The sequence below is a fragment of the Perissodus microlepis genome, chromosome 11 (genome assembly GCF_051167445.1).
Source record: "Perissodus microlepis isolate ML-2025 ecotype Zambia chromosome 11, ASM5116744v1, whole genome shotgun sequence".
Lineage (NCBI taxonomy): Eukaryota > Metazoa > Chordata > Actinopteri > Cichliformes > Cichlidae > Perissodus > Perissodus microlepis.
The window spans coordinates 8,284,522-8,309,805 of record NC_140471.1 but is presented as its reverse complement, the minus strand read 5'-3'; the positions used below and the strand labels follow the sequence as shown (position 1 = coordinate 8,309,805).

Sequence of the window (25,284 nt, the reverse complement as noted above, 5' to 3'; positions counted from 1 at the left end):
AGTGGATAATGTTCTAATGACCGATGGACTTTAATTACTCGCATTGTTGCAGTACTGAGTCGTACTTGGTTATTTCAGTACACAAGAGCTTTAATATGTTTTGGCACATTTTTCTTTTTCAACACTTGGACAGTTCAAACTGTGATAAAATGTACTTGTAAGCAGTCCTCAAATGACTAAATAAATAAATAATCAAAAGATGCATGTTTTTTTCCCCACTTGTCCTTTATTGTTTTCTAAAACTCAAATAAATGATACTTTCTTTAATACTACAATTCATAGAGCCAAAAAATAAGCTCACTGTAGAATGTAAACTAGATCAGGTGAAAATAAATAGTTGAGGGCAAAAGTATCATGATGGCCACAGTGAAAACAAACAAACAACTTTTTACACTTCTTTTCCAGCACAGTGTGTGGCTCTGAGTCTTTTTTTTCTTTCTGAAGGCAAATTCATTTTTTACAACTCCTAAATGACATATTAAGATTTTTTAAAAATGCATCACAACAGCCCTAAAAAAGCATGACAGTGAAAGGCAGTGAGTTTCCCTACACCAAAAACACAGTTACAATCAGAGATTGGTAAATTCTGTAGCAGATACTACTCTTTCCCCAAACTTCCCTGATTATGGAAATTCAAAAAGCAGTTGTGGTTACGTGAGATACAAAGAAAGACACAGCACTTGAGGCATAACACTCGTGATGTCCTCTGACAGTCCCCAAAACGGCACCTGCCCCCCTCTCCCTCTCCAAGCTGCTCCGGCCAGTGACCTGAGCCGTCATATCGTGTGGCTGCGTCTGGCAGAGGACTCTCCTCCACCAGGATGGGACTGCGGGTTTCATTTGTTGTGTGAACCTCTGCTGCCGGCGGCTGGGGAGGAACTGAGTCTTGGGTATCCGAGCTACTAGAGAAGATCAAAGCCTTGGACACTTCCAATCTGAAAGCCATGAGAGTCAAAGGTGGCACGGATGCTCTGAAATCCTGTCGATACAGGAGCCAGGAGTTTACCAAAGCCAGATCAGTGAGGTACCAGAGCACTGCTTGGGGCCAGCAGCTTGGTGCAGAGGCAGTGAGGGGAATTGCATAAAGATTTTTCAGTTCTCTGTGGAGACGGGCCGACATCTGGGCTTTCTCAAAGTTTTCAATGAGAGAGGCCGCGCTCCTTTGGCCATTTCCCGCAGTAGAAAGTATGAAGCCACAATGGGATCTGCGCAGCATCAACTTCCCATCTGAGCTCACAAACTCATCACCGATCTGTCCTCGAGCCCCTCCCACCCTGCCTGCTCCATGAACCCCAGCAGCTAAAAGGCGTTCGAGCATCACAGGGGTGGACAGTTCCTGTTTGCAAAGGAACACCATACTACCTTCGGGGACCATTTTTTCTACAGCACCTTCTTTGTCTGAGAGATCCACCTTAAGATCGACATGTAAGAGTAAGCCGTCAAATCCAATTAAAGCAGTGCTGTAGAGAGACAGTTTGTTGTTGTGCACCTTCCCAGTGAGAGGAAGTGGATATTGGTCAACTGCATAATCGCCCTCTCGTCTTAATGACTGGCACCCTGCTTTGAAACGACACAATAATGGCTGAACTTTCCACAGGGGATCAGCCTGTTTTGAACCATCTGAGCCATTTGCCTCGTCACCACATTGATCACTATCACAAGTTCCTTTGTGGGGATTAGCGTTGGCTGGATACTTTGAAGAAGTCAGCTTCAGCGTGCGAGACAGCTCGAGGAAACGGGACAACGGGATGGCTTCAGCAATCAACGGCACCTTAGTCAAGTCTTCCCAGTAGAGCTTTGCACTGGGAAACTAAGAAAGTAACAATAGAAAAAAAAAAAAAATTAGGTTTTAGCATCTAACCAAGACTGAGGTAATAATTTCAGTAAACAGACAGGCAGAAATACAAACCTTCAAAGTTCCCATTGCGATGTGGATCCCAACAAAGCGTGCAACTTCCCTGACCGTGACAGCGTCAGGCATGTTGGACAGTTTATTTGTACAGTTGGCAATTTCTACCCAGGTATCCCAACCAAAATACTTAGAGAAGTAATCAATGGGCTCTCTGGTTCTGTTGCCATCTCTTGGTGCATTAGACGGGATCACGGATGTTGGCAAACTAAGGGGAGAATAAAGTCAAAAGAACATCAAGAGCAAATCTTACATGTATGTAACAGGGGAACAACAGCAATAATAGAAAAAAAAAGGTATTTAGAGTTATTTCTATGTATGATAGTTTTGTAGACTCAAAGAAGGTCTTACTGTACCTTTGCGATGTGTGATCTGACTGTTGTGCACTGATGGTAGAGGTCTTGGAGAAATAGGCCATTACTTCTGCTTCTGAATCAAGCTGAGGATCTGACAATTCAAAGCCACCCACATCCTCTTCATCGGGACTTTGGAGGAGAAACTCATGAAGATCTGGTAGGTGCTGCCACTCAGAGTCTGACACAGCTAAAGGACAGGTTTATTATGTAAGAGGATCATCTTAAGTTTTATTGACATCATCAATAAACAGCTTAAGAAAGTCTCTCAAATATAAATACTAATCATTCCACAAAAGGGAACAAACCTTGTTGCTCGATGACCTCAGGATCTGAGAAAAGACCTTTGACTCTTGTTTCCTGATAGTCTGGTACAGAATGGATCGATTCACCTGTTTAAACAGACTCAAAATTAATATATAAGCCTTTATATAGTATTTGGAGAATACCAAATATAAAAATCAATAAGAAAGTCAAGTCTCTTCCATTTGTATAACTGAAAAATACTGGCGATCGTCAGTGCAACCTGCTAGTAGACATACCTATGTCATCAATTTAACAATCCTAGATGACTTCCTTCTTGACTTATTGCACTCGTAACATTTTCAAAAATCTTGATCTCTGATATTGACATTGAGGTCACTGAGATTAAAATCACCTGAGATTTTTAGTAGCTGCACTGACAGTAATAATTTGAAAATCCTACATCCCTACATTCTCAAGTTACTGCATTGACCAGATTTTCAGAAAAGGTGACCTCTGAACTTTAGGCCAAGGTCACCAAGATCCAAACTCATCCAAGGTTTTTAGCAAATAAACCTGTGGTATCAGTTTGAAGCTACTATGCAATTATCGCATTCACAAACTTAGGGGTCAACGCTGCCCATCCAGCAGGGTGATGACAATACCCCATCAGCCTTTTACGACTGAGGATTAAAAATGGTGGATTTCAAAGTAAGTGGAGGTGGAGGTCGAGTGAGTTACTTACGTATATCACAATCTGTTGTTTGACTTTCTGTCTGATTTGCATCGTGGGATCCCTCTGGGTTTCTGCTGGTCCCAGCAGATTCTACTAGGACCTCTCTCTCCTCCTCCTTTATTGGATAGAAAATGCACTGGCTGGTGTTGAACTCTGGTAAGATGCAACAGTCCGTTGTCCTCTCCCCAACCTCTACTGCTAAAATACAAATCAAAGAACATGATTTAACATGGCACAGTGTTTTCCAAGAGTTATACTCATTAGCCAGAAGGTGATTAGCCATGAGTGGAAGCAGAGGTGACAACAGCTAAACTTTGGTTTATCCAATAATCAGAAAAAGTAACATTTGATTTAAAAAAAAGAAATCAAGAGATACTGTGCCAGGTGGTATGTAGACTGCAGAAATCAATAGTTTTATAATTACATATTGGTTGAGAAACCTTAATACTTACTTGGGATGACTGTATTTTCACTAAGTGCCTCTACATTCCAGCGGATGTGTCTGCTGCCATTTGTGGCTGGAACATCATTCACTATGAGGCTGCTTTCCTCTTTCACCAGAACAGTCCTTATATCGCGATGATGCAGCGGCTGCACGCTTGCAGTCTGTCTATTTTGACTAGTGGATGCAGTCAGTGGTTGATTTGAACTGTTCTCTTCAACCTTGATCTCATCACTTCCAAGAACTTGTACCTCATTTTCAGTGATGTAGCCCAAACCCTGTAATGAAAACAAGTCTTAAGTATGCAGTGTTGAATTCTAACATAGCTGGTACTGCAAGCGTCTCACCTGTGCTTGATTGTCGCTTGCCATCATCAGGCACTGCTCCTTTTCAGCAGTCGCTCTCTGTCTAGAAGTAAGGAACTTCTCCAGTATGAGGCCTGGAGACTGGTCCATCACCTTATCTTGTTCCGTTCCTCCATGGAGCCCTCTTTCCTTCATTACTTCTTCAACACTCGTGGTAATTGACTCCAGCTCAAAGACGACTTGGTCTTCGGGAGATCCCTCTAACGTAGAGGGAATGGAAGGCAACAAAGCACCAGGAACATCTGCTTTGTTGATATTTAATTTGGAACTTGTCTCCGGCTGTGCCGTCTTTGTGCCGATCTCACAGTCAATCATTTCTGAATCTGAGGTTATGGGACGTTTTTCATAAACTACCTGACAATAATCCTGCTGTTTCTCTGAGTCTTTGGGAGCATCTCCAGCTGAAACCTTCTTTGATGGTAAATCCCTTTTCAGACGCCCTGTTCCTCTACTCCTACCTCTCGCAGAATTCATAACGGCTCCCTTTCCTTCTGCTTTTTGCCTCTGAATTAAAACTTCTTCTTCTTCTTCTTTGATCTCCACTTGATAAGTGGAACATGAAACAGTCTGCGAAGTCAGACCATTTTCAGTTGTATCAGTACTGACTAGGATAGATCCTTTATCATTATTTCCATTTTCAGAACTGCAGCTTGCAATTGATTCATCTTGAGGAACAGTGTCACGTTGAGAAGTCAGATCGTCTTTCTCATTCTGTTCCCCAACAGTGACTAAATCTACCTCTAGAAGTAAATCTTCCTTAATATCTTCCTCTGCAGCACCCTGGACTTCACAATCAGAGTTGGAATTCCTTGGGGTACCTTGTTCTAGCTTCTTATCATCTGATGCCGAAGGTTTTTCTGTCTCATCAGTCTTTGTCTGAGTAGAGCTACTTAAAGTGGTTTCGGATGTGAAATCTGGAAGAGTCCCATAATGTTTCACCTGTTCAGATGATGAGTAAATGATTGGCGATATATGAGATGGATTACCATCTTCTGTTCTGCTTCCATTCTTATCTTCATAGGTCTTCACTTCAACATCTGGAGGAGGTATGGGTAAAGAAGGGGAGGGGATCAAAGCTGGAAAGGAGAGACTTTGTTCCCTTTCTTCTAATGCATTCTCTCCCATCTCTGTCTCAGTGTCCCAGTCTGTAGCAGCATTCTTCACCCCAACAAGCTTTTCACTTCCTTTGGGAAGCTGGTAAAGATCCAAGGTTGAGACGCCTTCAAAGATGTTCCCATTGGTGTAAGTGAGACTGGGACTTTCTACAATATGCACAGTTGCCTTGTGCTTCTGTAGGGATGAGACTTCACCAAATCGCTCTCCACAGTCCTTACACTCTAAGGAACGCTTGGAATGAGATGTTATCACTCCTTCAGTCTCTATTTTTGAGGAAGCTTTACGTTTTCTTGTGTTCTTTGGCTTGGCAGGCGTTGGCTCAGGTGGTTGACGGGAAAGCTGGAGCGAGGACATCAATGAAAGTGCTTTCTGGTTCTTCTTGGGTCTTCCTCCTTTTTTCTTACCTTGTGCTGTGAGATTATCTGTGCACTCACTTGCTGGATGCTTGAGATTGTTGTTGTTAGTCTGTTGAGACATTGTCTGGGACTCATGAGGCGAAGCCTCTGAGGCTTGGGTTGATGCCTTGGAAGGGTCCAACTTGTAAACTTTCAGCTGAGGCTGTTTATGGCCTTTTAGTAGAAGCAGAGAGTCTTGCTTTATATTTGAGCAAGGTGTGTCTGCCTTTTTGACTTTTCCCCCTTTTTCCATGTCTGTCTTTGGCTTCCCATCCTTTGCATTTTTGCGTTTTTGCTTCTTTTGTATTATTTTTGTCTGTTTTTTCTTTGTAAGTATAGGCGATGCTACAGTTTTGTGCTTACTTATTTGCACAACACCCACACTGGCCACTTCCGTTTGCTTTTTCATCTTATTTTTTCTTGTATCCTCTTTGAGCTGTTCTACTTGTGGGGCTTGGGGCGATAAGGGTGAGTTTGTTTCAGCAGTAGATAATACTCTTTCTACTTTTTTATCCCTTTTTCCTTTCCTTCCCTTCTTCTGTGATGGTACTTTTTGCTCTGTGAGTTTTTTGGGTGGTGTCTTGCTTCTTGTCGCCTCTTCTTGCATTGGCTGACGCTGCTGCGAAGGCTTCCTCTGTTTCTTGTTTTTCTTTTCTTTGCTTTGTGGGCCAAATTTAACAACAAGGTGGGTTTTTTTTGACCTTTGGCGCTTGGCAGGTTTGGCATCAATTTGTAAGTCATCTTGGTAGATGCTTCCCACAAAATCTTGCATATATCCTTGAAAGAAAAAAGCTCTGGCTGGCTTTCTTTTCCGGACTTTCACCAGCTCTTGGGCTGACATTACATTAATGGGTAATTCTGAGATCTTTGCCACCTTCTTAGACTGTAATTGCGACAGAACCTTTTCTTCAGCAGGCGGGTTCTCTGATTCAGACAGGTTATTCTTGGAATCTTCCAGCAGTTTGTCAGGTGGTTCTTCTTCAGGCTTCTTTTGTGTCTCTTCTTGTGTGTCTGGATCTATCACAGGGTGCACCTGATTTAGATCTACTGTTTCCATATGTGAATCAAAAACTTTTGTGGAATGAGTTTTCGATTCACTTGAAGCTTGCGTGAGTGTGTTTGCTTGAACAACTGTGCAAGAAGAAATGTCCTGTTCCTCTGGTTGTAAATATGTTTGCTCCAACTCAACAGTAGGCATAAGAGGTGGAACTGACAGGCTGGTCTCTTGCTCATCTAGGACAGTATGCTCTGCAGTCTTATCGAGAGTCTCTAGTTCTGTAGTTGGTACCAGAGAGGAGGAAGGGATTTCATTTTGTTGGATTGCTTGGGATTGCTCTAGCACCTCAGTTGGTATCAAAGCAGGGGTAAGTTCTAATATGACCGTCTGCTCCAGATTTTGTTTAGGATCATCTACCTCATTCTGACTAACCATTTGCTCCACAGGATTAGAATGAAGCACATCAATATCCGGTTGCTGAAGGGTCTGATGCATCCCCTCTCCCTCAGGTCTCTCTGCTTGTTCAGTTGGAACAAGTGTAAGCTCTGCATTTTCACCTGCTGCTATGTGAGGACCTAATACTGAGAAAGAGGGATTTTCTAGCTGTCCATCTGGAGTAATAGGTTCCAGTATAATTGTTTGCTCCATTGGATCATATGGATTGTTTGAAGGGTCACCTTCATCTGTCTTAGAGTCTGTTTGTTTCAGTCCTATAAAATCTATCTGCGGTGGACTGAGATTCACATTCACCGGCTCTAACCCTTGTGATACTTGCTGCACCTCCAGTGGTGGAGCATGAGGTGGCACCTGCCCCAGTATGACAACTTGGTTCACTTTCTGCACATTTCCCAAAGACTCAATAAGTTTGCGAATCTGCTCTGTGTCAATATTGGCATCAACTTTTTGCAGGGGTCCGTTCGGCTCCACCTGTAGTAGTGCTGGTTGGCAGATGGATATCGGAGTTATAATGGGTGTAGTCTGTTTCACTTGCTGACCTTCTGGGAGAGCATTACTGGCAGTAGCAGGCAAGGAATTGTGTTTAGTTTTCATGTGGTGCAAACGTGTCCTGGAACTCTTGAAAGTGGCCTTGCACATAGAACAGGGATACTTTGTTGCTGAAGCACCTAGAGACAATAAACGAAGAAACTTTATGGTGATGCTTTTAATTCGTTTCAAGTCATGGCATTTCTATTTAACAACACTTTACCACTTGTACCACTGACTTTTTTTCTTACCATCATTTTTTCTCGGTTGTGCTTTAGCTGTGGTTTCTCCCCCCTCTCCTTCAGCTCCCTCTGGCGAGTGTAACACCAAATGTTTCTGCAGAGCCTTGGACATGGTGAACCTCTTTCCACATTCCTTGCAAACATAAGGCCTCTCTCCAGTGTGTGTGCGCCGGTGATACTTCAGCAATGTCAGCGTTTTGCAAGGTTTGCCACAGTCAGTGCAGGCATAACCATCTTGGCCAAAATGAATTTTTTTATGAACGGTCAGCTCTGATGACTTGTTGAAGGCCTGACTGCAGATTGGACACTTGAAAGGTTTCTTCTCTGTGTGGGCTTTCTGGTGGACCATGAGCTCTGTGGAGTTTGTGAAATGTCGATCACAAACGTAACAGGCAAACAGGGCGTTCCTCAGTATGCACTGTTCATATTCTGCTGGGTGGCTCAGCTTGAGATGACGTTCTTTGCTCTTGTGATCGCTGAAGATTATATGGCACTCCATGCACTGTAGGGAAAGCTGAGATGCTACAGGGGAAAAGGGCAGAAGCAGAGTAAATACATATAACACACGTCTGTATCCCTAGACTCAAATCCATACAAAACATACATGCTCACAAAAACAAACACGTGATTCTAGGATTATTTCATTTGCGAATGTGTAGGTAAATTTGGATGGAGGTAAAGACAGGTTAAGAAACACCCGACAAAAATTATACTGCATAGTATTGCAATTTTTTCCATGGCAATATTGTATCCATAATGGGAACCAAATATCAATATTTTGTTAAATAAATGAAAACGCTACTAATACTATTACCAAAAGGGCATCTCATGCACCTCCATCCTGAGATAACACATGTAGCCAAGCAAACTCAGATTAAATTGACTCGACAAAAGAAACATCCCAAACTGGACACACTTAGCCTGACAAAGCTAATGGCTCAGTCACAAAGTTAAAAATAGGACAGCAACCTCCTTACAGCTACAAAAAATACGATTAAATAAAAAATTGTTTTGTGCCTGGTGACTGCATTGATGTTTTTCACATTCTGTGACCAATCCCAACTTGCTGTGACTAAATGGTTGCTTAGAGCTTGGACTGACAATTACTCATAAAGAGATTGTGGAATGTTTGCAAATATTTGCTCTCTAATTTACAAATGTAGACAGATTGCCAACATATTTCCATCAATGTGAATGAGTCTTTGTTGAGTCGAGTTTAAGAACATAGTTTGCAGTTGAAAAAAGGGAGGATAAATCGCAAAATATGCATATATAAGCATACTGGAAAAATGTTAGAAATCAAAATAATATCGTACTGTGGGTAAAGTATTGTGATAATATTGTACTGTGGGGTGTCTGGTGATTCCCACCTCTAATATCAACCCAACCAAAATAATTTCTTGCTTTGAGTTTTGTCTGCTACTGAACATTAGATTCTATTGACTGTACAGATTTAACCAAACTTCAAACAGTATCAGCTTAATGAAGCAACGTTAGGTTTACATCTTGTAAAAGTACTGCAAAAGATACAGTCATACACAGTTAATTACTGTAGATATTGTTTACAGCAGAATATGATGTCTCCTGTAATTCTAAATTTGAAATAATAACAATCAAGCAGGTCTCTCAGTCCTCGACAACATATAACATGGAAAGACAAGTAAAAGACTCACATGTGAGAGGCATGACCAGCGGTTTGGACATATCCATCTTCAAAGGATCTACCATGGCCTTCTTGGAAGGAACATATTTCCTGCCGTCACTTACAGCTTTCTCCTGCTTTTTACCCTTTTGCCCATCACATCCAGCATTCGTGTTAGTTTCAGGTACCGCTGGTTTTGCAGCTGTGTCCACGTCCATCCCTACCTTTGCAGGTGTTTCTGCTGATTTTAGCCTTGCTGCACTTCCCTCCGGTGCAATTACCTCCTCAGTCTCAGCAGCAGTTCCCTTGCTGTCTTTTTTTTGTGCATCTATCTCATTTTGTGCTGGCTGAGCCTCAGTGTCCAGCGGTAGCTTTGAGGTCGCTGTGGTCACAGGGTTTGACCCACTCTGAGCCTGGTTTGTAGTCTGCATTTGTAGTCTTTCTTGTTCAGATGTTTCTGTGAAGTCAGGTTCCAGACAGAAACACATATGACTGATAATTACACAGATACTAATCGCCCTACCTCATTTAGCTTTTTGCCAAGACTGCGGGTTCTACACATTTTAAAAGGAGTGAAAAGCATCTTTGTAATCCACATAGCGACAGCTGGGGGACTAGCGCATATTGTTACTGAGCTTGTAACATTTGCATTACAAAAAAAACAAAGCAAAAAAAAAAACCCCACAACAACATGGGGCTCAGCCGCCACAATGAGGTGTTAAAGAATAAAATAAAATAAAAAATTTAAGACATATGAAAACATTTGAGGACCATATTCTTGCTGGTGATTTCCTTGAGCAATGTCTCTCTAATAACCAGACGAAGATAATGGTAGCCTGGTTAGCCTAATTCACTGATTTGCGGTAAAAATCAGAGTGCAAAATGCGATACTTCCGCTCTGATAAAGCGCCAAATACACTAAATAATATTTCCCGATTTAAGACCATCCATCTACACAGACGCCCACTTACACAGACACGGTGTGTGGAAGTAGGAGGATGTAGATTCAGCGTTACCTAGACTCACTCGTCCGCCCAAACATCACCGCGTCGTTTCTGACAAAGCCTGCACGGAGGAGATGCAGACATCGTGACGTCACGTCTGACAAAGCTCGCGGAGGAGTGATGGGAAATGTGGTTTTCCAGCAAGTTTGGGCCACTCTGAAAACTGTTACTACCGGTTGGCATCCTTGACCAGTGTTAAGTCCGTTTCAATTTTTTTGTTGCAACAAATAAAATATCAGAAGAGGGAGAACAAAAACCTTTAAAAAAGTGTAATATTTATTTTTATCGTAAAATTTCCAGGGATCCTCAAAGTGCAGGTGTTCACAGAGACACAAAGATTTTGTAGTAGAACCTTCATAAACTCACACTGTGACTGCACACTCATGTCATGTGCACGTATGCAAACATAATCACAAAAACCGTCATTTTAATGTGAAGCGTCTGTTGTATATACAAACCCAATTCCCAAAAAGTTGGGATACTGCGTAAAAAAAAGTAATAAAAACAGACATAATGATTTGCAAAAGTCATCAGCCCATACATGTTTCACAATACAACACAGAAAACATGGAAAATTGTTAAATTGAGAAATTGTACTATTTCAAGAAAAAAATAAGCTAATTTTGTATTTGAACAAAACACATGTGTGGCATTCCTTCACCTTGTAACAACAATTTGTAAATGTTTGGGAACTGAGGAGAGCATCTGCTGGACTTTTGTGAGGAATGTTCTCCCATTCTTGTCTGATGTAGGATTCTAACTTTTTCTATTTGATGATGCATCAAATGTTTTCAGCTGGTGAAAGGTTTGGACTGCAGGCAGGTCAGTTCAACATCTGGACTCTTCTGCTCCAAAGCTGCTGTAAGAAATGCAGTCTGAAACATGAAAGCACTTCCTTGAAAAAAAAGGTTGCCTGGATGGGACCATGTGTTGATCTAAAACCTGTATATACCTTACAGCACTGATGTTTTCCAGATGTGAAAGCTGCCAGTTCCATAGGTGCTAAAGCACCTCCATACCATCAGAGATGCAGGCTGACCCAGAGAAGACAGCAGTGTTTCTGGATCATGTTCACATTTGGCTTCTTCACAAACCTCGACATGCAGTGATTTCAATGACAGAATTGTGTCAGAGATCCCAGGCATGCGATGTAGACGTTTGCCTTATCCCTTGCCCACAGAAATTTCTCCAGATTCTCTGAATCTTTTGATGATATTATGAAAACATTATATTCAAAATCTTCATTATTTTAAGTTGAGGGAAATTATTCTGAAATTGTAGATGCAGTTTTTGTTTTTTGCAGATATGCAAAACTCTGCCCCGCTAAGATGTAGTTTATATACTCAGACTGTTCCCAATTAACCTAATGAGCTGCAAAAATGTTCCTCCTGCTGTTTCTTTTTAGTACCACTTACCTTTAAAGCCTTTATTGCCACCATGCAAACTTTTTTGAGACATGCCATCAATTTTTAATGATTAAACATTTTTCGTCAATCCCTACATTTTCTACATTTAAACATTTGAAGTGTTCTCTGAAAAAAATAAAAACTGGCTTGTGTACTTTCCAGTTGATTGCATTCTGTTGTTTTGTTTTTTACATTTACTCATTACATTTTTTTTTTTTTGGAATGGGCTTTGTATACTGAGTTGTAGATGTCTCTTGCATTTATGTGCAGCCCTCGATTTTAATATAGCACAAATTACTAGACTTAGAAGCAGCAAGTACAGAAGCTTATGAAGTTGTGTGCTTATTTGCTTAATTTATAATTCATGAAATCTCATAAAAGTCTCTTGAGTGCAATTAGCTCTCATTGTATTACTAAATAAACCATTTAATATCATGAGCTGTTACATTTTTCAAACTAGTGACTGTTGCAGACTGGCCAACTATCTATCTTAGTGCTCATTTATACACTTACTCTAAAATCAGTGAAGTCATTTATCATTCTTCCTTTATAGGTTGCCATTTTATGCGCAATTAAAGTGATCAGAAATGCTTTAATTTGACAATATCTGGATGGAATTTCTGATTAGGCATCCAGATGCCCATTTTCAGCAACTAGTAACAAAAAAAAAATATCAACGTTTTTGAAGTCATAAACCCAATTAATCACTAGAAGAAAAAAAACATCTCCACTTACATCAGAAAAAGCACATGTCGATTTGGTTAGTTGTGTGTCTGAGTTTAATTATACGTTTAAAATGTCAAAATTTAAAAACAGACTTCAGAAACTTCTATAAAAGAATATGCCTTTTTATTTGGAAAACATCTCACACAAAATATCTGTGCACACCTCTGGATACTGGAATAATTGAGGTGAGGGAGAAGGAATATTGTTCATTTACTTGATAAAAGTTGGATGGACAGAAAGGTTGGAATTCAATAAATATCCCAGCAGTGAGTGAGACAGTGTTCAAGAGTTCTGTTTTTATGTGGGAAACCGACAGAAAACTGAAGATTTCCTACAACAGTGTGTAATCCACATTTCACAGCGACCTGTGACCTTTCACAAACTCTGGAGAGAGGAGAGAATGAAGTGACAGACTCTGGTGCACAACTGAGCAAGAAGACATGAAGATCAGTGTGTCTAATTTCAGAGACATATGTCTTGTACGTCCTCAACTGGCACATTCATAAAATCCTCTGCGTGTCAACATCTGCAGTGAAAAGAATCTCCAGGATTTTGCTTTTTTTAAGGAAAACATTAAAGGAACACAGAGAGGACAGCTGTACTCAAGTTTTCCTTTTTTCTTTGACATGTTTAATTCAAGAATGTTTCTCAATCTCTTGGATTTTATGTACTGAAAATATGCCTTAAAAAGTTTAATCTCATAGCACATTGAGGCTATACCTCAAATAGGCCTCCTTGGGGTAGATATTTGTTGTTAGGGTACTGTAACGCATGATTTTTAAAAATAAATTCATCAGGAATAAGTAAAAAATTGTTTAAAAAAAAAAAGGGCAAAAGTTTTTTTTGTAGCAGCTGTATGACGTCCTTAAAAAAAGATCTGAACAGAAGCAGGGATGAGAAATCAAATGCTTCAGTGACACCTCATCCCTCTGTGTTATCCCACAGTATAGGCAACTCCCCAGTTGCATGTTTTATATAATGCGAGTGCAGCTTTGCCACATCATCAAAGCCCATATCACAGTCAAAGCACTCCCATTCCCAGTACTTATGGTCGCTGTGCACGTTTCTTTCCTGTGACTCGGTCTCGTCCGGCTCGTTTCTTGTTTTTGACTGTACGTCTCCTGATTTGGACTCGTCAGATAGATCAGCCAAGCTAGCTTGTCTCAAAATCTTAAAGTGAAACACCGGTTCTCCACAGTCTGACTTGTCAGATCTGTGACGATCCTCAATCTTCTCACATGGGCTTTGTAGCCCTGTTTTCTGTGTGCTTTCCTCCTCCTCTGGTCGTTCTTTTAAGTCTGCATTCATTTCTGGCTCTTCTTCAACACAAGGGAGAAGAGCACTTCTTTGAATCAAACCTCCCAGGTTCACAGAGTTGGTACGATGCTGTTTTTGATGTGAAATTACCTTTCCGGGATTGGAGAAGCTCTGCTTAGCTCCACCGTGGTTGCTGAAGTGACTTGTGGGTTGTGCAGACGTGCGGATGCTCCCGTGCCTGTGATAGTGATTTTGCAGGTGTTTGTCTAGTGACGCTTCATCTCTAAAGCCGCGTGTGCAGCTCAAACACCAAAATGGATTCTGTTTATGTAGCTCAGCGTGAGCCAACCACAGCCCCGCAGAAGCAAAGTCCTTGTTACAAGTATCACATCTGTGAGGGGCTGATTTTAATGAAATGCTTGCTCTGTGAACTCTCAGGTGGGAGATTAGCCGTGTTCGTCTGATGAACAGCATCCCACAATCTGGACACTCGTACTGCCGCAAAATTGACTCGTCCGGAGGTTTCGCTGATGCAGAGGACTCGTTTTCGTGCAGCTGTTGGTGTTTTTTGAAAGAAACCAGGTATGCGTAAATCTTTCCACAGATCGAGCAAACATAATCTTTTCTAGGTGCATTCTTCACTGAGGCGGTGGAAACTCCAAAACTTTGAATCAGGTCTGAGGTCCCTGTTTGGGCTGAATCGCTCTCATCACACTCAGCTGTATTACCATTCATGCTTTCATCTCCATTTTCTCCAGCATCTTCTCTCTCTGGCACTAGTTCTGCTACCATGTGGTCTTCAATCTCTGCTTCCTCCTCTTCCAGAGCGTGCTGGTGCAGGTGAGTCTCGTAGTTTTCCCACTGTGTGAACTTCAGCCCACAGTCCTTACATTCAACTCTGTGCTTCTCATCTACAAAGGAACAAAAAGTTATTAAGTACAGTATCGTGCTGTAGTATCATGCTGACATGCTGTTAAGGAAGGGTGCAGTAAACACTAATAATAATAATAAAATGTGTTCGCATGCTATGACTCACTCTCATCCACCTGTCCTCTGGTTTGCGATCGTACATCTTCTGATTCAGACCCATCAGATAGTTTGGAAACCTTTGAGTGACACACAGGCTCTGTACAATCAGACTCCACAGAGCTGTCACGCTCTGCAGTCATTGCATCCTCGCCTGGGCCTTCAACTTCACTTCTCTCCACATTGTCTTCTTTTCTCGTCTCCTCTTGCATGTTTGCATTCGTTTTATCTCCTTTAGAGGTCCTCTTCCTGTGGAGACGCTGGTGTTTTTGGAATGAAACCCGGTATTTATAATTCTTTCCACAGGTCACACAGGTGTAACCCTGTCTAAGTGTATTTCTCACATCTTCATCTCTGCTTTCTCCATCGTCTGCTCTCTCAGAGACTGTTTCTGCTGTCCTGTCCTCTTCCATCGGAGTTTCGTCTTCCACGGCGTGCTGGTGCAGGTGAGTCTCATAGAGCTCCTGCTGTGCAAACTTCAGCCCACAGTCCTTACATTCAACTCTGTGCTCCTCATCTACAAAGGAAAAAAAAGTTATTAAGTACAGTAAGTATTGGTACTGATTAAATGTTTAGTGTAAATTGAGAAGATGTAGTATCATGCTGACATGCTGTTAAGGAAGGGTGCAGTAAACACTAATAATAATAACAAAATGTGTTCGCATGCTATGACTCACTCTCATCCACCTGTCCTCTGGTTTGCGATCGTACATCTTCTGATTCAGACCCATCAGATAGTTTGGAAACCTTTGAGTGACACACAGGCTCTGTACAATCAGACTCCACAGAGCTGTCACGCTCTGAAGTCATTGCATCCTCGCCTGGGCCTTCAACTTCACTTCTCTCCACATTGTCTTCTTTTCTCGTCTCCTCTTGCATGTTTGCATTCATTTTATCTCCTTTAGAGGTCCTCTTCCTGTGGAGACGCTGGTGTTTTTGGAACGAAACCCGGTATTTATAATTCTTTCCACAGGTCACACAGGTGTAACCCTGTCTAAGTGTATTTCTCACATCTTCATCTCTGCTCTCTCCATCGTCTGCTCTCTCAGAGACGGTTTCTGCTGTCCTGTCCTCTTCCATCGGAGCTTCCTCGTCTTCCACGGCGTGCTGGTGCAGGTGAGTCTCGTAGAGCTCCTGCTGTGCAAACTTCAGCCCACAGTCCTTACATTCAACACTGAGTTCTTTATCTGCAAAGAGCAACAGGAGAAAATTTTAATTACCATGTAGATTATTATGGCAGCCTGTGTTTTACATGGAAAGTCTGAGTAATATTTTATTTTGACAGTTTGAGATAAATTATTCTATGTTTCAGCAGGCATTAGAAAGTGATCACGTCAGCAAAAAATGTGCAAAAAAACAAAAAAACAAAACCCAAAAAGGAAATTAAAAAAACAACCTAAAATTAAGCATAGAAATACTGATTTCAAAGCACTGACAGTAAAGACATCTTTTAGCATCTCCTGATTACACTGATGTATACAAATATCTTCTTGTTTGCCACTGAGAATTTTTTTACACTGATTTTAGATAAGAAATCTGATTTAAGCCTACACATTAGGTTTTTGAGTCACGTTGCCATTTCAATATTTTTTAATAACAATATACTGACACTATATCTGGGATTTAAACTATTTGCCACCAAAATTGTTTTTTGTGGGTTTTTTTGTGGTTTTTTCTTAAAGATGACACCGGAGTTGCATTTAAGCATATTTCTATCAATTTAGCTAAAAATAAAAACAAGCATGCTCAGGGTGCTTAGAAATGTTTGAGGCACTGGATTTTACTGCACATTCATTTCTCTTTGCAAGAACCAACAGTGGTCACCCACCATGCGCTGACTCAATTTTCCCTGATATCAGTTTTTCATCACTTTCATATTTTGATGAAATCTTTAGCGGCACTTATCGCTGACATCACACAGATCTGGTGGAGAAAATGTAGAAAGTGCATCTTCAGTGACATTCTGGCACTCATTATCTGATATACTTTCAGCATGTTTATCCACAAGCTCAGCACTATTAACAGCTATGTGACTGCCAAGAAACAACCTGCTTGAATGCTGCTGATTCAGCTGGTTTACGTTTCCTTTTGAACTCATCATGAAGCATCAGTTCATGTTCATCAGGACCAAGAAAATCACCTTTAGTGCACTGATGTCTTAAACACTGAAATCCATCTCCATTTCTGTCCAGTCCTGTTATCCAGTGAATCAGTGGAACATCATAACGACAAAAAACGTGAAGCTAGAAGAAAACAGCTCTCATATTTGGAGTCAGTAAGTGAAATTAGTGGAAGTACAGGTGAAAGAATCCCAGTAACAAAATGTTTGTTGATCAGTGCTACAGCAGGCACTGCAAACATCTTTGGAGGAAGCTGGACCTATATCACTGCAGAGCCTTAACTAATATGATCAACAACACATGCTTTTACTTATTTGTACATTGTTTTAGTAGCAAACTTTTAGTTTGCTCCTTTGACACATCAAGGTGCTCTATTTAATACATGCTAGATATGAAACGTAGTAATCCGAAAGCAATTTATGTCACCCGCATATTGGCACATTCATAAGCTAAGTAATAGTGAAATGGGAAACAACAATATTAACAACCCAGACATGACTAGAATATGCAGACTGACTGAATTAATCACACAACCATTAATCATGGCAAAAACAAGTTAGTTTATTTTCAACTTCTTTGACTTCTTCTAGGAATAAAAAAACAAATAAATATAACAAACTACTTAGAACTATACTACAAGAACATAACTGCTACTTTAAGTAATGAATATTTTATCACACAATAGAAATAACACTATAAAGAATCAACAGAGGAGCTTATAAATCAGTTAATGCGTAATGCATTGTACAAAGCATACAATGGCCTGAACGTAGTATAGTTTATAATAATGGAAGTGACCAAGTGATGTTAGACAAGAATTTTGTTTTTCCTACCAGGTTATGTAAAGAGTACGCATTGCTGAATTTCAGGTTCTTTATCTTTCTGTAAAATATGCAAAACGTTAATCATCCTTCAACAAAACATCAGTTCTTAACAAAAACAGCAGCAAAATTAGCACATGCGTGTGGTGCAACATTGTTTAGCATGTCTTTCTACACTTTGCAAGTAGTGTGTCAACAGCATTTTTCATTTCTCTGGGCAATTTACATGCATAAATTTATCTGAAAATGAAAGACAGTGGTCCCCAAAGAAATTAATCAAGTTCAATTTACATTCACAACAGGTCAATTTAAAACAGCAAAAAATATGAGCTCTATGACATCAGTGCCCCCCCCCAAAAAAAACAACACTGTGTATTTTCACATTTGTACCGCCACCAGCCAGATCATTAAAGCTACCTCTTGCACAGTGCAGCTCTTTCTGGTGCTGTCTGGTTGCTTGGTCTTCAGCACCGTTTTGATTTGTGGTGCAGGTCAAAATAGAACTAACATCAACTTAATAACGGGATAGAGTGATGCTCAGCATATACTAGTCCAGTGTTACATGTTTAAGTACAACGAATCTCAAAAACTATACGAACAAATTAGGAACTATTTAGCCAAAGTAAAAGGTGCAAAAAAAAAAAAAAAAAAAAATTTCTAACAAAGATTTTTAGAAGTTTCAGAAAAGCCAGCATCTATGTACAGAGTTATTGTTTCAGGTCTTTTCAGGTTTCTTTGCTTTAATTCACTCTGTGGGTGTGTTCAATATAATGCTGGTGCAAATCAGTTTCTTGACAAAAAGTAGTTCCACATTCAAGGCAGGTAAGGCCATTGGAATCTCCTGCAGAGACAGCAGCAGGAGCGTCGCTTTGTCTTTTGTAATCGCTGATACATTCCTGGTGATGCTCGATGAGGTCTTGGATTTCACGGAAGGTCCTGGGGCAAACGGAGCAATGGTATGAGTCACTGCTGCTGCACTGCTCCGTTTTGTGTTTCTGTAATTCGGTCGATGAAAGAAAGGCTTTGCCACAGTGTTGGCACTTATGGCTACTTTGTGACTGGCCCGCTGAGTTGAGCGTAGGCCGAATCACTTTAGAAGATGGGAAAAACTTTTCTCTGTTGTCAGCAGCGGGGGGATTGGGTTTTAGAGGCTTTGAGGTCATAGCAGCACTCAGTCTATAGCGTACCTCATTCGGCAGACGGCAGCGGACTTCGTCGTGCCAAGCAAGGTGCTGATGTAGCTGATTCTCAGTCCAAAAGCCTTGGCAGCACAGAGCACAGGAGTAAGGCCGACTCTGTGCCTTTGCCTTATGGGTCCCTAATTGTTCCTCCGTTTGGAAAGCTTTCCCACACTTATCACACTTGAAGAAGCATTTGGCTGTGTTCTCCGTTACACAGCTGACTTGTGGAGGAACCTCAGCTGCAGCTCTAGGAGTTTGATTATCCAGTTTCGACTCCTGCTTCACATCCAGGTAAACTCTCTTAAAGTTGGGGGCGCCTTCAGAAATGCCCCATTCCCTGGAGTCTTGACACAATTTCACAGGAGAATCCAATGTGATTTTCATCCACTCTCTGTCAACTGTGCTACTTTTTAACATCACACTAGTGTTATCTGCTGCTGTTGAATCTCCAGTTTTCCTCATCTCACTACTTGAGGCAACAGGCTCTTTTTTTCTACGCAAAGCAGCTTTGCGTTTGCCTTTTGTGCTCTTTGCGTGGGCCTGCCATTTGTGAGCACGTAGTCCTCTTGCTTTAGTAAAGGTCATCGAGCAGAGGGGACACTGGTGAGGTTTTGGCTTCAGTGCCAGTAATACGGCCTCACTCTCACTGCAATTTCTTTTGACTTGTTCTGGAGCCTGGTCAAACACCTCGTTTCCCGTCTCTAAAGTTTTACTGTTCTTGCCTGGAAGTGAATCTTGCACAAATGTCTTGCCTGGTTCGTTGCTGCTCAAATCTGGCTCTGGTACAGCTTTGCTTTGACATGGTGGATTAAACATCTGGTGGCGCTGCAGAACGCGGTGATTAAAAAACTGTTTGCCACAGTTTTTGCACTGAAAAGTTCCATCTACGGTTTTGTGGTTAAGGGATTTCAAATCATCATCTTTTAGCAGGGACCGCGAAGATTTCTTTTCTTTGTGCCATCGTTTGTGGGAGCCCAGGGCTGAGTTAGACATGAACCGTCTCCCACATTCAGAGCAGTGAAACAGTCCTTTACCCTGCTCTTCTTGTTTAGGTTTTTTTAACATTGTAGAAATGGCCAGTTTGGATTTTGGTAAAGACCTGTAGCCCTCAGCATGAATTCTTTTGTGAAAGTTTAAAGCCCCAACTACTGAAAAGCTTCTGTCACATTTTTTGCATTTGTATTTCATATTGGATGCAGTTGGGTTTTCCAGTTCTCCTTCACCTGTGTCATTTTCCATCTCTGGTTCCGTGCCATCCATTTCACTCTTTACTGGTGTATGTACCTTTGACTGGTCAGAGCTTTCCCATGTGCTAGCATCCATGCTGCCTTCGCACAATCTTAGAGCATCATCGTTTTCTGTACTTGCAACAACTTGATTGTCTCTTTTAATGCACAGTTTCTGATGAACCCTTAAAGAGACCTTGCTGTTGAAATGTGCAAGGCATGTAGCGCACTGTAGATCCTCCAGCGTGACTCTGGACCACGATGATGATGGAGAATGCCCACTCTCATAGCCATGGCTTTTCATATGAAACTGCAGTGCTTTGGCCCGTGAAAACAACTTCCCACAGTCAGGACAGCTGTAGGTGTTCTTTTTCAGCTGTTCAACTTGATGCTGAAAAGACTTGATGGGTGGTGGGAGCAACTGGTCATTATGCACTACCTGGTGTCTAAGGAGGCTGGAAAAAAGGCGGAATGACCTGTTGCAGAGTTCGCATTTGTGATTTCCATTTTCATGCTTTCGCATGTGCAATGTCATGATGCCTCTGTGCCGAAATTTTCTGCCACACACCGGACATGCAACCTTCATGCTAGAGCGTTGGTGTCCATTAACAGAGGATCCCGGGACACCTTTTCTCAGCCTCAAATCTGCACACTCTGTCGGATTTTGCTTGTGGTGTGAGAAAGCACCTAGAGACCAAAAACCCTTTCCACACTGCTCACAATGATAGATCTTTGGGCCCAGTAGGGTTTTCTTTGGATTGTATTCTTTCTTACTGACTGAAATATTTTCCTTTTTTTGTGCAGAGCAGGTTTTCATATGGTTAAACAGGCTAGCTGCATGCAGATAAGACATTGTGCAATCTGGGCACTGGAACTGTTTTCTTTTGGGATGATGCAACTGATGAGAGACCAAAGCAGACAAACGAGAGAAAACTTTGCCGCATTCACTGCACGTCAGATTTTTCTTCTCTAATCCCTCCACCTCCTGAAATGCATCGCTGCTTGGCTTCTGACCACCGTGGGTCTGTATGTGATGGCAGTGTGCCTCAAAGCTACTTGCTTCATGACCACAAGTGTCACATGTGTAAAGAGGCGCTGACTGACCTTGTGCCTGCTGTCTTCTCTTATGAACGCCATGCCACATTCTGTGAACACGCAGCGATGAAGAACTAGAAAACCAGCGATAACACTCTGGACAATCAAACCTGTCTTCTGCTGATTTATTCTCAGCTTCTCTCGCTATCAGTGCAATCGGCTCATCAGCCTGCTCAAAATCAATTTGTACAATTTTCAAGTCCATTTCTGGTTTGGAAACAATATCACCGTCATCTCTTCCCTCCTGATCGGATTCACACACCAGCTCCAGGTCAGGATTCAGATCTTGGGGTGGCTCATCCTCAGACTCACTTGCACTGATCACCTGTACGTTAAAGTCACCGGGTTCATAACTTTCCATGTCTTCATCAGTCTCAACTATGTACAACTCTTCAGTCATGTTGGTTGGAGGCAAACTGTCCAGCAGCACTTTTCCTTCTGTAGACGTTTCCAAGTCAATCTCTGGTCTTCTGCTTTCTGCCATTTGGTCTTGAGGTAGAGAGGAACACATCTGGGCCTCCTTCTCAGTTTCTCTAAAAACATCTGTGTGATGAAGCTGATGAGAATGAAGTGCTGAAGACCTGGAGAACTTTAGCCCACAATCTTTACATTCAAATGCCTTCTTCTGTAGCTGGCACAGCTGATGGTGAAATGACTTTGCTGGGGTTTCGTCACTGTGTGCAGTGCGCTGATGCCTGTAGTAGAACGTAAGAGTCATGAACACTTTTCCACATTCCTCACATGGGAACCTTTTTGCAGAATTATCAGCATGATTGGCATGCCATCGCTGATGGTTAAAGAGAGCAATATGTCCACTGAAACCCTTTTTACACTCGCTGCAGTAAAACTCATTGCAGTTCTTCTTTGGCTTTTGTTTCATTTCTTCAGGGGAGCACTGACTATTGCGGCTAAATCTCTGATGAGTCTTAAGTCGCATCAGGGCAGAAAAAGCTTTCCCACATGAGCATGTAAAAACCTTTTCAGAATAATCCTCTGTTTGACTTTCACCTGCCTTTGTTTCTGCTAATGACTCCCCAGCTGGAATTGCATCTCCTGAACTCCTGTTTCTGGGCTTAATCAACTTTTCCTCATGACAACGACGATGGGCATCAAGAGCTGAAGCACGAGAATAATTTCTCCCACAAGATTCGCACTGAAACGACTTCTTTTTCAAATGCTGAAGGTCATGAAAAACTGATTTGGAGGGTTGTCTGTGTGAGCGCTGATGGTTGAGAAAGTGTCCAATCACACCATAAGATTTCCCACAGTCCTGACATTCATAAGTTTGTTGCTTTGTTATGGCAGCATTAATCCGGATACTAGTCTCCTTTTGAGAGATCTGATCATGGTTCTTTTCCATATGCAAGTGGTATTCACTCAGGTCAATAAATGAGGCTGAACATAAAGAACAAAAGTGAAGCACTTCATTGTCCTTTTCTCCATCATGTAACTCATCCATGTGCTTGTCCAAATACATGCTTTCTTGTGGATGTTCACGCAAATGCTTCAAGAAGGCTGCCTCCTCTCTGAAGCCTTCTCCACAATGCTGACAGCAGAAAACCCCACTCCCTAAAAATAGAAAAGGGGAAAAGAGGAGGTCAAAGCCACTCCTGTTTTCAGAGAAGAAAAAAGAAAGGAAATTTAAAAACAAAACAAAACAAAAAACAGAGGCGCAAACATGTCTTTATTTTAAAGTAACTTGAGCTTACAGTATAATCACACAACTGCACAATTTCCATATAAAACAAAAAAATGATAGGAGAAAAATAACACTTATTAAAAAAAACAAAAAAAAGTGTCATTACTGAGGTGCAAATACACTGCTAGTAGGGCTGAGCTATATCATACCGTTCACGGTAATACCGGTGTAATTTTGGGCAACGATAGGAAAATGAAATATTGCGATAGAATATGGGTAAAACGCGCATGCGCAGTGCCTATGTTTTCATAGCACATGGTGGCGACGCAGAATGAGAAGAGCGAAAGCGGATTGTTAAATGAAACAGATGAACCAGAATTGGTTTGTAAAAATGCTGCAACTTCAGTGGTGTGGAACAGGTATTAAAATATAAACAACACTTTAAGAACATTGTGCGGTCATCAATGTGAAAACAACAATGCGCACACAAATCTGATATTAAGGATAAAGCGTGTATAGCTGGTGCCAGATTGTTAATGCAAATGAAATAAATACCAAGGGAAAGATTATTATGGGGGGAAAAAACCTGGAGATACCGCAGATTGAGCACTTCCCTATTTATGGCCTGGCCAAAGATTTATATTATTCAGTAGGATTACAGAAAAAGCATGTTTCCAGCAATACATAGATTTGCTTCTGGCAAAGCAGTCACATAATTTTCGATCCATATGGCTGAGTATTAACTTTGACCAGGGCTGGCGCTGTTTGTTCAATACGCCCCACTGAAAATGCTGGGAAGCCTTTAACTCGAACTGGTAACTTTATATTTGTTACTGGTGTTAAAAGAGCACTTTTTAAATCTGCCTTCAAGTCAAATATTTACATTTTCCTATTAATGGAGTGCAGGAAGACAATGCACAGGAACGCACTGATGCTGTGTTAACGGTGGAGCGTAAATGTTTAAGTCACGGTCTGTTGATGGGTGCTTACTGTCAGCGGTTTCTTCAGTCGATGGACCGGCGTTCTCTTCAGGTGTCCCTTCGTCAGCATGGCGTTTGTTTTCAGCTCCGTCCTCTACGCTGGCCGAGGAAGCAGATCCCTCCATCTTGGCGTGGCTGCTTGGTGGCGCTAGTGCTTGTTAGCTTAACAGCGCCACCGTTGTTTTGTTTTTTTTTAATACAAATTATTTTTTACCACTCAGTCAGCTCCACGGGAGTGAAAACAGTGTGTAATATAAGTCTAGTTCGCTAAAATATAACGGAGAAGTATCATTAACCGTTTTAATAATGCGGTTGGTGTACATATAAAGGCGAGCTGTAGTCAGAACACCTGCGCAGTGCGCCTATCCTTCCCCTCAGCGGAAGTGTCTTCTTCTTCTCTTTTATTTGCCTCAACACGAAGTTATCACCCTGCAGCGACGCCAGTGGTGGTGGTGGTGCATTACTCTGACAAACAAACGCCCTCAAACTTTTCCACTTGTTGCAGAACAGGAGGAGCTGTTCTCCACTAAAACTAAAGTTACATATATACTGCAGTTGATTGGAACTAGTTACCTATTTGAAAAGATTTAAAAAAAAAAACAGCTTAAAGAATAAAATACATTTACTTATACTAACTGATCAACAGTACACAGGGTTAAAGTTTAATTCGGTGACCTGTGAAATTTTAGGGTCATGTATCAAATACATTTTTGATATATTCATATTTTAAAAAGCCAGTCCATTCATTTTTAGCTCTTTTTTGCACACATTAAAATCTGAGCAAATGTTTGAAAATGAATATCTCAAAGACTATTAAGGATAAAAGCCTGAAATTTGTTCTAGTCTTTTTTTCCCCCTTTAATCTTAGTCAGAGTAAATGGATATCACAAGTGGTTATCCTCTTCAAAATTATTTTCGGATAGCTTTTTTGCCTTTATTTGATAGGAGAGTATTGGACAGGAAAACTGGAAACACACCAAAGGACCTTGGGTCGGACTTAAACCCAAACAGCTGCATTTAACCATGGGGAATATGGTTGTCTGCACAAACAGGTAAGCTAAAGTGGCCTAGTTGTTTGCACCATACAAGTGAATCAGCATCAATAATTCGGGACAGATAACATTCATGTCTGAATACTGGGTAGTTAAAATGTGAAAAAAGAAGCAGTCCTGTAAAGTCCCATATTTGAGTATACACTAATACAAAAAACAAACAAACAAAAAAACCCTGTCACACTGTAAAAGACAAGTGACAGTTTGTGAAGTTTTTTCAATTTATTTCACAATAATGCAAAATAAACAATCTATAATATTTTTAACACTACATTCCTATGTCACTAAAAACATGGAAATACTATTTTCATTCAACTTTTATGCTGC

At 41.1% G+C, this 25,284-nt stretch overlaps 2 protein-coding genes across 5 annotated transcripts; both read right to left on the bottom strand.

Annotated features, from left to right (window-relative positions):
- Positions 1–192: 192 nt before the first annotated feature.
- Positions 193–10,524, bottom strand: LOC146377189 (uncharacterized). Of its 3 annotated transcripts, none has more exons than XM_084943116.1 (10): positions 10,441–10,524; positions 9,456–9,881; positions 7,792–8,304; positions 4,031–7,680; positions 3,694–3,961; positions 3,251–3,439; positions 2,571–2,654; positions 2,266–2,452; positions 1,910–2,117; positions 193–1,810 (listed from the first exon to the last, which is right to left on the bottom strand). In XM_084943116.1, exons 2-10 carry the CDS (start codon positions 9,853–9,855, stop codon positions 599–601), a joined length of 6,711 nt encoding a protein of 2,236 aa, XP_084799242.1. In that variant the 5' UTR covers positions 9,856–9,881; positions 10,441–10,524; the 3' UTR covers positions 193–598. The 3 variants fall into 3 exon arrangements, with proteins under 3 accessions (XP_084799242.1, XP_084799241.1, XP_084799243.1); XM_084943115.1 differs by having other exon boundaries at positions 10,396–10,483; XM_084943117.1 differs by having other exon boundaries at positions 3,251–3,436; positions 10,396–10,483.
- Positions 10,525–12,661: 2,137 nt separating this feature from the next.
- On the bottom strand, positions 12,662–24,359 carry LOC146377188 (uncharacterized). 2 transcript variants are annotated; one of them, XM_084943120.1, is made up of 4 exons: positions 23,916–24,359; positions 15,521–16,030; positions 14,854–15,360; positions 12,662–14,728 (listed from the first exon to the last, which is right to left on the bottom strand). In XM_084943120.1, the coding sequence occupies exons 1-4, from the start codon at positions 24,028–24,030 to the stop codon at positions 13,482–13,484; spliced, it is 2,379 nt and encodes a 792-aa protein (XP_084799246.1). In that variant the 5' UTR covers positions 24,031–24,359; the 3' UTR covers positions 12,662–13,481. The 2 variants fall into 2 exon arrangements, with proteins under 2 accessions (XP_084799246.1, XP_084799245.1); XM_084943119.1 differs by lacking the exons at positions 12,662–14,728; positions 14,854–15,360; positions 15,521–16,030 and adding an exon at positions 17,500–22,855 and having other exon boundaries at positions 23,916–24,299.
- Between the last annotated feature and the right edge of the window lie 925 nt (positions 24,360–25,284).

Bases quoted from the DNA above. Each gene is read 5' to 3' on its own strand.
- LOC146377189 (XM_084943116.1), bottom strand. From the start codon at position 9,855: ATGCAGACTACAAACCAGGCTCAGAGTGGGTCAAACCCTGTGACCACA. The intron at 8,305-9,455 runs GTGAGTCTTTTA...TTTCCCCTGTAG, and splicing joins GCTGGTCATGCCTCTCACAT to CATCTCAGCTTTCCCTACAG. The intron at 1,811-1,909 runs GTTTGTATTTCT...TTACTTTCTTAG, and splicing joins TCGCAATGGGAACTTTGAAG to TTTCCCAGTGCAAAGCTCTA.
- LOC146377188 (XM_084943119.1), bottom strand. From the start codon at position 24,030: ATGGAGGGATCTGCTTCCTCGGCCAGCGTAGAGGACGGAGCTGAAAAC. The intron at 22,856-23,915 runs GTAAGCACCCAT...TTCTATTTTTAG, and splicing joins GACTGAAGAAACCGCTGACA to GGAGTGGGGTTTTCTGCTGT.